Source organism: Eptatretus burgeri, chromosome 12 (genome assembly GCF_056783735.1).
Source record: "Eptatretus burgeri isolate ZD-2024b chromosome 12, Ebu_testis_v1, whole genome shotgun sequence".
Taxonomy (NCBI): Eukaryota; Metazoa; Chordata; class Myxini; order Myxiniformes; family Myxinidae; genus Eptatretus; species Eptatretus burgeri.
The window spans coordinates 17,986,671-17,999,549 of record NC_140972.1 but is presented as its reverse complement, the minus strand read 5'-3'; the positions used below and the strand labels follow the sequence as shown (position 1 = coordinate 17,999,549).

Sequence of the window (12,879 nt, the reverse complement as noted above, 5' to 3'; positions counted from 1 at the left end):
TTTTTTTTCAATGCAGAAATCTCTAGAATCTAATAATGTCGTCTGCATTGTCATATATTCAGAAACAATACATTTTTGTACAATACTTATTGAGTATTTCATTACAAAGCCAAAAGTCATAGAAGCAAATATGCAATGTGACAGAAATGACAGTTCTCGTTGTGCTGGTTTTACAGTCACACCCACATTCCGATGCATGTTCCCTATAGTTCTATTCGTCAGCTGTTATAGACAGCAAAATACAGAATAGAATGGAGTCGAAGTTTGAGAGAGACCGGAGTAGGGAGCGAATTGCCGTGCAGGTGCAGGGAGAAAGAGAGAAAAGGAACACTGCGGAAGAAGGGGTAAAAAAAGAAGGTGAACGAAGAGTGCTCTTCATGTACTATGAAGGGGAGAGCGGGCAGCAAGTGGACAATCACTTCCATCGTGCTCTCCGAGGAGAAAAAGGTGAAATAACTGCTAAGGTTTATTCGGAGGTTTCGGGAGTACATATGGGTTGGCCTGATTTGTGTATCCTATATGCTGTGTTGATTTGTCCATTGTTTGTTAATGCTCTTGTAATTCATGTAAAGTTACTCTGAAGCTCCTTTAAGGATTTATCCTTCATTGATATCTCTACAAGCTCTTTCATTATGTCTTTGACATTGTAAAAAACAAAAAAAAACAGGTAGAGTAGCCGGGAATAACAACGGATAAGAGTAACCAATAAGGTAAAGTGTACTAAAATATGATGTAAGAAGTTCGATAGAAGGGAAGAAAACACCAAAAAATAAATTGGGAAAAATTATTCTTTTGGGAAAGATAGTAATATTAGAATGTGGTTTATTACTAAGGAGCTTTAAAGAGTGATCTGAAGGTGACTGATGGGAGGAGAATGTCAAAAAGGAATTATGTTTGTCTGAGATAAAATCAAACCAGTTTAGCAAGCACAGTATCATTGGAGAGAAAAGAGCACTGTATGTGACTTTAAAATTTAGAATACATTAATAAACCTTAATAAAGAGATTCTACTATAGAATAAAAATATCTCTGGTGCAGGTTCATCAAAATAATTTGCCACAACCTTTCAACAAGAAAGAAAAAAAATATCAAAGTCCTTGAATATGCCAATAAAAGCTGTGATTCCACTTTCATACGTCTTGCATCTATTACATGAACTAGAATTTGACAATATGGACACAAATAGTGTAGCAGATGCCTTTCTTGCCGAGTTACTGATACCTTTGCTTAGGTCAAGAAACCGTGTGTGTGTGTGTGTGTGTGTGTGTGTGTGTGTGTGTGTGTGTGTGTGTGTGTGTGTGTGTGTGTGTGTGTGTGTGTGTGTGTGTGTGTGTGTGTGTGTGTGTGTGTGTGTGTCTGATTGTTATCTCCATATGTGGGTTTCGGAAGGTGGAATGGAGTCCTCCCAGGTCTCAAAGTATTTATCTCGGTTTTGAGAAGGCATCATGATTCTTGGACCAAGTTGTGACGTTTTCTTGTTCTCAAAGTTTTGTTCCGAGGGCTCTTTCCAGGATCGTCACTGAGCTCCGGACAGATTCAAACTGCAGTTCGTTTGTTGTAATATTCCCAGGGATGGTTTCTAATATCCCCATAAGGTTCTTTTTTATCATTTGCATTGCTCCATCACTGGTACAATTTTGGCGCTCTTCAACTTCCAAGATCTTTTCACTTCATTTTTTAGATCTTGGTATTTGGTCATTTTCTTTATTTCTGTGCTGTATCGGCCAAAATCGCTGGGTACTGACAACTTGATTTGCAATGCTGTCTTTTCTTTTTTTTCATATCCGGTCTATAATATTTTGCATATCTGGTCTATAATGAGTACTATATCCGGTCACAATTCGTTTTTTTTTTCTTCTATGTTCATGCTCGATGGGATTACCAGGTTGTACGTGAGCATCACTCCCTTGATTTCAGTGATTGCTTTTGGTTAATATTTCCATGATTTTTCTGAAACTGGGACATTAAAATTTCTGCAGATTACTCTACGTGATTACTCAGTGGATTACTCTGCGTACATTGTTGTACCTTTGTGTGTACAGCTGTTCTGACAAGTTTTTCACATCCTGATAGGAGGTAACTCGTGCTGTCTGTTTCTACCTTGCAAAACCTACACCTGTCCAATTGACTCAATTCCACCATTTTCTTAAAGCTATTCGTGTCGTGTCTTTGGTCTTGGGCATTTATTATGATTCGTTCTCCATCCCAGTTGAGCTTACCTATTCTTAGCCATTCCAATGAGCCTTCTTTGTCTATGCCCAATCTGTCTAACTTATTTTTTTTATATCTCCCTGGTCTTTTATGATTCTCCAAATTGTCAGTGTATATCTGTTGATATTTCGTTATATGTTTTTCTTTCATCTTTTTGGCAATTATTGGGGCTGTATTTCTTTTTGTTTCAGTTTTGCGTGGGAGACATTATCTATTCACACCTGTTTTTGGCTGATCATAGCTGATCAAGATGTCAAGTGGTAATTTTAATATTGTGCTGGTTACTAAAAGCACTGTTCAATGTATTAAATTATTTGCACCACATGTCTTATTATATCTATTTACTGAGACTCTACTTTCTGAACTGCATGCCATTGATCGATGTTGTCATGTGGACCCAGAAGTGTTCCTTCACTGTTTAGGTGGCAACCAACCTGGCTGAAGCTAATGCTGCATGGATGACCGGTACAAGGCCAATTTATCTGATGCGAAACCCAAGCAGTTGCACGAGGTGTTGTTCATCCCATGCATGTCTAAACATGCATGGTTAATTAAATCAGGTGATTAACAATTTAATCCCGCAAGAGTTGTCAATCAATGATTAATCACCAGCAAGATAAAGATGGTGGGAACTCAAACACATATGCAGGCTTTAAAAGTGAAATAAAGAATATGTTTGGCAGAAGGGACATAGAACAAAATCCTGGACACAAAGACAATGAATAATCGATGTGATTCGAAGCAATGAAGAAAAACTTACTCCCAGCTTTGGCATCATGCACACAACTACCACACACACTAAACCTGGCGAATGAAGGAAATAGTAGGCAAATAGTGAAGAAACCTATGCTCTATAGCATGAGAGTGTGCTCTCAGAGGGAAAAGGCAGGATCAAGCAGGCAGCTCACAATGACAGAACATCTTGGCAGAAAGAACACAGAGCAGCCGCAGAGTCAAAGGAGTGCGTGCCAGCATGCAGAGAGTAGCGTAAGAGTGAACGAGGGGCAATAACACGGTTTTATTGGCAGTTCACCCATCCTTGCCGAATGATCGCACCCAGCCAATCACATCAGCTGAGGGGGGTTGTTTCTGGGAGGAAGGGGGACTTTCTCCACCCTCTTTCCTCCTCACAAGACCAATTAATCATCGACCGCAGAGGGGTCCCCCCACCCAGAGGATCCCCCAATCATGACCCAGGGGTTCTTTGTCTGAGGCACAGTGGACCAATCACCGACCCAGATATTCGAGCAATGATGCATCAGTGATGCTCGCACCCACATCGATGGACAGCTGGGGGCTGGGGGGGGGGGAGCATTCTCCCATTAATGGTGTGGGAAAAAACAAAAACGTCATCACACACACACACACACACACACACACACACACACACACACACACACACACACACACACACACACACACACACACACAGCCTTACCCAGTGAAAAATGAGAGAACATATGAACAGGATGTCCTTAACCTCCCTCGATCAAATTAAACAGGGCCTGTCTCTCGCATGGTCCATACAGCAGACACTTAAACCTATCACATGTCCTTAAGACAGGATCAAATAGTCCTAAGAATCTACGCAATTTGAACAGTGTCTATCTTTCCTTATTTTCTTTGAACAGGAAATAAGATAAGGAAGAGTGGTAGACAGTGAGAGAGAAGAAGAAGACAGGGTACATTGTCGGCCCTCCGCCCATCCGATCCAAGCCGGCAGGCTTACATTGGTCCCAACATGAAAAAAATGGAGGGGGAGAAAGAAGGGGAGGATAGTGGATGTGGTGCACAGTGTTGGGGGAGGTGCAGGTGAATGCTTGAAATGCTTCAGAGGAAATTGTGATACGTGAGTCAGTAATCCAGCCTTAGACAAGACGAAGGTGTATCATTTGAGTACCCTCACTCATTCAAAATGAATTAATTTGATGTAGGGAAAGACAGAGACAGAAAGTGCAAGTCAATGTTTTAGCCTGGCACATCCAGGGAAGTTTGACGAGTTGGCCCAATGGCTCAGCTCTCTGCTGTCGCACATCACCAGCCCGTTTGTCCCACTAGTCTCGTCTTCACAGGTTCAGCCTCACAGGTTCAGCCTTGATTTAAATTTTCCCCAGATGCACACAAGCTCTGAGCCCTTGGATTAATGGGCTTATATCAGCCTTGAGAGGGGGTGGTTTGTGGACTGAGCGGCTATGAGCGCAGATTGAGCTTTGTGGGTGCCGCCTCTTCACTGGTCCATTCCTGTCACCATGCATCGCCCATTGGTCAAGCCCAGCTCCCGCAATCGAGCCGGTGATCAGCCATTGATGTCTCGCTGCAGACCCGCCCTTCTGACAGTGCTGGATGCTCACACTGTTTAATGCTCATGTTTGTTGATTGGATTTGCACTCATAGTTCAGTAATGTGGATTTTGTAATGTATGTGATGTGGGTGTAATGTTTGAGTGTTGCAAAGCATGCATGGATGTGCTACAGAGATGGAGGGATAGACTGAGAGAGGTGGGGAGAGAAATATGGAGAGAGATAAGGAGAGTGATAGAGAGTGATAGAGAGAGTGACAGAGAGTGACAGAGAGTGACAGAGAGTGACAGAGAGTGACAGAGAGTGACAGAGAGTGACAGAGAGTGACAGAGAGTGAGAGAGAGTGAGAGAGAGTGAGAGAGAGTGAGAGAGAGTGAGAGAGAGAAAGACAGAGAGTGAGATAGAGAGAGTGAGATAGAGAGAGTGAGATAGAGAGAGTGAGATAGAGAGAGTGAGATAGAGAGAGTGAGATAGAGAGAGTGAGATAGAGAGAGTGAGATAGAGAGAGTGAGATAGAGAGAGTGAGATAGAGAGAGTGAGATAGAGAGAGTGAGATAGAGAGAGTGAGATAGAGAGAGTGAGATAGAGAGAGTGAGATAGAGAGAGTGAGATAGAGAGAGTGATAGAGAGTGATAGAGAGTGATAGAGAGTGATAGAGAGTGATAGAGAGTGATAGAGAGTGATAGAGAGTGATAGAGAGAGTGATAGAGAGTGATAGAGAGAGTGACAGAGAGTGATAGAGAGTGATAGAGAGAGTGATAGAGCGAGTGAGATAGAGAGAGTGAGATAGAGAGAGTGAGATAGAGAGAGTGAGATAGAGAGAGTGAGATAGAGAGAGTGAGATAGAGAGAGTGTGAGAGTGTGAGAGTGTGAGAGAGAGAGAGAGAGAGAGAGAGAGAGAGAGAGAGAGAGAGAGAGAGAGAGAGAGAGAGAGACACAGAGAGAGAGAGAGAGATAGAGTGATAGAGTGTGAGAGTGTGAGAGTGTGAGATTGTGAGAGTGTGAGAGTGTGAGAGTGTGAGAGAGTGAGAGAGTGAGAGAGTGAGAGAGAGAGAGAGAGAGAGAGAGAGAGAGAGAGAGAGAGAGAGAGAGAGAGAGAGAGAGAGAGAGAGAGAGAGAGAGAGAGAGAGAGAGAGAGAGAGAGAGAGAGAGAGAGAGAGAGAGAGAGAGAGAGAGAGAGAGAGAGAGAGAGAAAATCGAGTAATCTCTGTTCAAACTTTAATTGGAGTTGTACATTTGAAAGAATCCTTTTGAATTTACTTATTTGAGTCATTTTTCACTTGAAACAAGACATGTTCTACATTTTGGAAATAGGATAACAAGTTCATTTCTCCAGTCGTCTGTTATTCGTCTGGTCATGGGGTTTGAGTGCATTGGTGTATGTATATTCAGAGATGAAAAATATGCATACAATGTGTACATCGATCATGTCAAAGTTTAATGACAGGTGTGATGACTCAAGATATTATTTTCTATGTGAGTTTTCCTCTATCAATGCTTTCTTCACTGAGGAATGAGCTTTGTTATTCTTTCCTGCACTGTGCGTGAAAGCCACCGAGACGTCCTTTTGGTTTTCTGTAATTCGTGCTGAATGGTTAGACAAGTATAATGCGGTATTTATTGCTAAAACTGACTATATTTGAAGTCATACAGTATATAACTCATCTGGTATTTAAAAACAATGCAAACAAAGAATATACTTTGACAGCAATGTCAAAACAATAAATTTGCTCATGAGGCAAGGCTCAAGACAGACATTTTGACCAAAGAGTGGTCTTAATCTGAGACTGTGTCAGCATCATCTTCATGGTGTTGAGTAATTCTCCCAATGTGTAGGGAGGGCATCACATAACGATATATGCAGATGGCAAGACAGCAATATTTGTTACTCCACAAACAAAGTGAAAAGCAGGGTTAAGCAAATGGTTCACTTTTTTGTCTGTCTGCAGACAATGGTCTATGATCGAGGAACAACTTAATTTGAATTAAATGTTATATTTTGAATACTGTAAAACACAAATAGGAACATGAATCGGAACACAAACCTGCAGTTAAGCAGTACTTTGACTCTGAATTTGGCATACTTTATGGAATCTCGTCCAGAGTGCACATGCGCAGAGAGGAGTAAGGTAATTGCTTTAGTCTGTCTGCTTGTCTGGCAGTCAAAAAAAAATCTAAAATTATTCCAAACAGGAAAATTCTGGATTTTAGGGACATCATAAAGGCCAAACAATAGGCACGAAGAATGAATGTAAAGTGTTAAATAAAGTGGTGTTAAAGACGGTGCATCAACGGCTGTAAACTCCCCCCCCCTAATTTTTTTTTTCTACAGCCTTTGAAAACCTTTATTTTATTTCAATTGAATTATACACAGTACTTCAACACTGAAGAACACAAATCGCCTTCTTATCACTTCCAACAACCTCCAGCTTAGCAGCAGTTGGAAAAATAGTACATTATCTCAACCAATTAAATTTCTGCTCATTCTCTCAGTGTTGGGGAGTATCACGATTCAGACAAAATCATGGCTTGTAGGAAATACCGATCATGCTTGGAAATGCAAAGCAAGAATTAACAAGTTAAAAAAAAAAAACATAAAATGTCATAGCCCCCATTGTTTTAGTAATTTTTCTGTACGGAGTTAAAGGGCAAGCCCATATTTATTTACAACTAAAATGGCTGCCAGTCTACCAGTCAGCTATCTTTGATCAGATTGCAAAATAAAGGTAGATGCGCGTGTATGCTATCATGTATTGTGCTTTTGCCAAGTTTGAATCAAATCAGACCATGCATGTCTGAGAAATGGTTGAGAGCCCATATAAGCAACAAAATGGCCACCAGTCGGACATCATGGATCTGATCTCAAAAAAAAATGATGTGCATATGTAGACCACCATGTGTTGTCTGTGTGCCAAGTACGAATGAAATCAGTCCATACATGTCCGAGGTACGGTTGTGGATGCACGCGTGCACGCACGGACATGAAAATAGAGATCAAATCCAAAAGCCCCCATTTTTGACCAAGTCCAACGGGGGCTAAAAAGAACCTTCCTATGTCTTTTCTCTCAAGACTGTGTGGGGTAAGGTATTCTATGAACTCACTAGTATTCATTTATGCATTCCTTTACCATACTGAACAAATAAAGGAGTTATTCCAAGAAAATGATTAAATTTCATTACTTTCCACAAAGAGACCAAATATTCCTTTCCAACTTCAGGGGTGTAACGAGTACATAGACATATCATATCATATAAGATATCCTTCATTATTCGTGCTTTTGTACTTTTCCGAAGGATGGACAAAATAATTAATATGGATGGGAAAAAAAACAAAAAAACAACAATAACAATAAAAATAGGACCACTGGACCTGTAGCTTATCTGGGCCCTAGCCTAATATTGCAACCCAAATTTGGTAGCATTCTGACTGGTGGGTCTGGAGAAGAAGATTTTTGACGGAATTTACACGAGTGGCATTTTGACACACTTCCGGTCATGTGATCAACATGGCCACCGCAATTTAACATCAGGATCCTGTCCTAATGTTGCAACCCAAATTTGGTAGCATTCTGACTGGTGGGTCTGGAGGGGAAGATTTTTGAAGGAATTTACAAAGTTCACCAATTTAACCAACTTCAAGTCAAGTGACCGGAACGAGCTTTGCAATCCCCGTTAACAATCAGGAGAGGAAACTTGCTGCCAAATTTCAGGCAGATCAGCCAATCGATTTGGCCAAAGAAGTCGAATTAGGAGATGGACAAACAGACAGACGCTGCACAATGACAATACCTTCTCTGGAATTCCAATTGTAGATAAAGTAATATCTCAGTCCTGCACTCCTATCTAAGATCAAACTTATCTTCATATTGTCATGCAATATTGGGTACCATGTGATTGCCAGGATAAATCGAATGTTGAATACTCAATTAATAGCTTCTGCAATAGTTATAAACAAAAGGAATAACATGCCTCATTTTATCTGCTCTCAGTGTCTGAAACAAGCCGCCATTTTCCACCATCGTTTTGGACAGCTCCAGCACCGTACCACCACCCGTCAGCTGGATGCCCTACAAACTACCCCCTTCCTTGGGGAATGGGAGTTCCAATGGGCTCTAGAATTGACTTGGATTCAGGACTCCCTCAGCAGGAGGAAAGGGTTAGGTGTGCAACCGTGACCTGCGATCGAAGCAGGCGAGAACTCACCCAGGCTTGGGTGGGACCATTTGATCCACCAAATGCATCTGGTTTGTCTGCACTAATTTTTGCCTTTCATGATCACATCTTTTTAAATCTATACCTTTAATTTGTATTGTCTTCTTACCTATTCCGTACCAGAGGTTACTACTTTGGATATGCACTCCAGAACAATAACTTTTCCTCTTTGCAGTAGATGGCTCACTTGAAGTACAGAATTATTTCCGTTTCATCCATGAAGTGAAAGCAAACTGTGATGCATGGCATGCCAGTTTAGTATAATCAGAAGATGGCTGAAATTGGTTGAAAGGCCTTTTCTTTAAGGGATAGAGGCCTGGAGATGTCAATAGATCGTATAAAAGAGGGCGACATTATCCTGTAGAATATCTCCTCAGGTGGCATTTACTTTTTCTTAAAATTGTGTTGTTGTGACAGCAGGTTGGAAAAGTGGTGACAAACAGATGTCGGCCAAGCATAACCACACACTTGTTCAATTCGCTGCAAGATGTTCAAATCACTTCTTGTTTTTTTTTTTTTTTTAACAGAATCTCAGGCTCGTAGTGGAATTGCCACACACAGTTCACCCACAAAGACGTACATACAAATACACGAGACAACACAGGACTTTTAGACAAGAAAAACAGTCACTGAGTTTGGGGGAAGTGCTGTCACTTCCTGGGGCACTGGGTACCAGCAACCCCACAATAGTGGTGCCGCCTTTCTCACCGCACTCTGCAGGGCATTGCCTAAGGCGGAATTTCCTCTCCATGGATGCCAACCTATGGAGATTGGCCCTGCTCTTATCCATTTAAATGCTGAATATCAAGAAAGCAGCAATACCATTTTTTTAAGTCTTTGGTATGACTCGGCCTGGGTTTAAAACACTGACCTCCAGACTCGGAGCAGATGCTGTAACTATTACACCACCAAGTTTGGTCATTACATTTCACCACTGAGCCAGTTAAGCTTATAATTTGCTGCTGTAAAACAACAAGAGGTCAATCAGATACATAATGGGAATTTTCATCGTGGCATGGGGTGTTGGTCCAGTACAGCATTGTCTGACACAGGGTATACAAGTGTGACATTCGTAATGTTGCCAATTTGGATGCTGGATACTTGTAGCCACTAGCCAATCATCATTTGGACAAAAGCATCACCGGGATTTATCAATAAACCTCACAAAACACAATTTCTATCATCAAGTCGGATTTTTGGGGATAGCACTCCAATATTTTGGCCATGTAAGCCATTTGTATAGTGGGAATTTGCCATTGCATGAATAGCCTGTACTGTATCCTATGCTTGCTTGTCTTTGGTTTACAATTACTTTATAATGGAAAGCAGAAACATTGATCCGACTGGACATCCACTGTAAATGGCAGGCATCCCATTCCTCATCAGTTGGGTCAATCCTGAATACTGCATTCTGAGTGAAGGAGCCAAGCCTTCTTACACCTGGAGATTGGTACCTCCACAGACATTTACTGTTGCCAAACATGTTGCAAAATCTCATGAAGATATTCTACTCCTCAGAGGAAAAGAATCCCACTTTATTGAAACTCAAGTATTTGACAAACAGTTCAGCCTTCAGCATATACTGGTATCAACAGCATGTGCAAAGATAATTGATGGACTTAAAATTCCGTAGTTTCAAATCTATTTTGGCCACACTTGTTTAAGTAACTCAACACAAGTTTAAAAAAAAAACTTCTCCATGTACCCTTAATGCCCATACATACAATCCACTGGTGCCAACACAAGCACACAAGTGACATTCTCCAATTGTGAAAGTATTCAGAGGCATTTGTGGTTACATTAGATCACATAAGGACATGTTTATTTACCACATACACAAACATCTGAGTAATTTTGACACCTCTCCCCCCGAACAACCTGTGTACTCCATACATACCATATCCACATCAGTAAGTGCATGAAATATGTAAACACCCTGGGCCCATGAGTAACTTATCTAAAGAAGCATTCCACTCACAGCTGGAGACATAACAAAGTAGTTTCGGCACTAAGGCATCCAAACACATAAGGATGTTCATCTGGAATGAATAAAACGTTGCACTTGTCTCACCTTTGTCCAGGAATAACCTGAAAGCACGGCATTGAAAGAGCAGCAGGTGCAGAATTCCATCAACCCATCGGGACCATACTCTGCGCAGAGCATTGGGGCTGGCTGAAGCAGTCTCCTTGGCTATTGGGTACAATCCTGGATGGAAGTCAGGATACCAGCATGCTGGCACTCATTTTGCCGATCTTGGAAGGATGACAGGCAGAGTCAACACCACCTGGAATTAATTCAACAGCCAAGGGGGATTTGAACTCAGGATCCTTGGACCCCAAACCCACCACCCTAACCATTAAGCCAACACCAGGAATGGTGCAGAATAAGTCGGTTTTTTGTTTTGTGCTCCAGAAACCAACCAACCAAAGGAACATAGGAGAGTCGTTATATCATATGTTGCATAAGCAACTAAAAGTGGTAATATTGTTGTGGACTCGGGATCCGGGGGGGGGGGAGACAATGAGGGGTAAACTCCCTCGGGTTCCCACCAGACTCTCCAGAATCGCAGGCCATCGCACACGAATAACTTTGTGACGCGGCGGGTCACTAATCGACCACGTGACTTTGGGTCCTCCATCTAATAAATACCGTTTACCAAAAGGTCACGTGATATAACTACCGGGGGACACACCTTCGGTATGCACTTGCTCAAACCATCACACACACATGGAAGATTAGATATCCCAGAGAGAAAGAAAGCAGGTTAGGGTAAATGACCTCTCAATATCTCGCAAAGTAAGCCGTAGCCATGACGTAGATGTGTTCCATGTCGACCTTACGTTGGGCGTACGGTGGGCTTGCGTTATTCGTGCGTTTTCCGTCGGCTCTTATCAATGAAAAATGAATTTTGCCAACCCCCAAAAAATTACGGCGGCCGCACTATTTCCACGTTCGTCTTAGGGCCCCCCTGCGGTCGCCTTGCGGACACCTTGAGGCTACCTTGCGTCTGCCTTGAAAATTATATGGCCGCCGCAGGGACGCTCTAAGTTCACCGTGCGACATCAAATCAAAGACCGTACGGCACCCGCACGTTTTCGGTCTCCACAATTTCTAAATACCCCGTGTGGCTACCCAAAAAAGAAAAACATATGCGACTGCTACATTGTGTGACCGTGGAAATACTGCGGCCACCCTATAATTGCTAGTGGCCGTAGATTTTTTGGACCCTGCGGCCGCCGAGCCAAATGTGACTGAAGCATTAATGATGGTATTTTTGTTCAGAATGAACGTGCAAGGTGAGACTGTGCACTCTACGAGTGCCATTCCAATTGCTTCATGTTTTTTTATGGGAAAGGTCAGAGGAACTCAGTCCAGAAAAAAGATCCTTGAACTTATGCACTAAATTACTCCCAATTGATCTATATGTAATCATTTTCCTGTGATTTCTCACTCCAAATCTTCCCCAGGAGTCATGCAACAACAGCGATCAGATTACTACTGGTATTAGAGGGTGAACTTATTTACTCAGTGATCCAAGGTGCATATCACCAAGTTGAGCTCCGTTTCTCCAGCCACAAGCTCGGCCACATCACAGGATGGGGTTCATGAAGCCCTCGGGTGGAAGATACAAGAGAAAGAAGAGACGGACTTGAAGGTCAAACTTGCAATCTATATAATGACTCCGGGATAGGTATATGTAAAGACTTATAAATATTCTTTGAAAGAAAATGTAACTTATCTAGCCTCATTTGACAAAAATGCAAATAATAGATGACCACATAATTATTATATATTCAAATGTTGCAAAAAACATTGATATAATGGAGGAATTCGATGTTGTACGAAAGCAGCCAGTGATGTGCAATCTATTACACTTGACAGATTTCAACACAGTTGATAACAATAAAGAACTGGCTGAGGCTGTTGTCTTTTCTTTGTTATCCCAAAACTTTTACCAGATAATTCACACCCTGAGGCAAAAATGTATCGGTGCATTGTGTGTCCATGGGAAGTACATGGTGGAGCAATCTGATGAACACCAAGAAAGAGCAATCAGAGATTGCAGATCCTCACCAGGACTTATTTTGTCTGGTGCATTTTATGTGGCAAATAAATGTAATGATGTACTAAATGAAAGGTCGTTGATTGCAAATC

General features: G+C 41.8%; 1 protein-coding gene across 1 annotated transcript; it reads left to right on the top strand.

The window, feature by feature from the left end:
* Nucleotides 1-213: 213 nt before the first annotated feature.
* Nucleotides 214-12,644, top strand: LOC147015186 (uncharacterized). The gene is made up of 3 exons (XM_085849740.1): nucleotides 214-447; nucleotides 8,501-8,755; nucleotides 12,192-12,644. Exons 1-3 carry the CDS (start codon nucleotides 252-254, stop codon nucleotides 12,230-12,232), a joined length of 492 nt encoding a protein of 163 aa, XP_085705866.1. The 5' UTR covers nucleotides 214-251; the 3' UTR covers nucleotides 12,233-12,644.
* Nucleotides 12,645-12,879: the final 235 nt, after the last annotated feature.

Excerpts from the sequence above, each read along its gene's own strand:
- LOC147015186 (XM_085849740.1), top strand. The coding sequence starts at position 252 with ATGGAGTCGAAGTTTGAGAGAGACCGGAGTAGGGAGCGAATTGCCGTG. Across the intron at positions 448-8,500 it reads TGCTCTCCGAGGAGAAAAAG|TGTCTGAAACAAGCCGCCAT; the intron begins GTGAAATAACTG and ends ATCTGCTCTCAG. Across the intron at positions 8,756-12,191 it reads TGATCCACCAAATGCATCTG|GAGTCATGCAACAACAGCGA; the intron begins GTTTGTCTGCAC and ends AATCTTCCCCAG.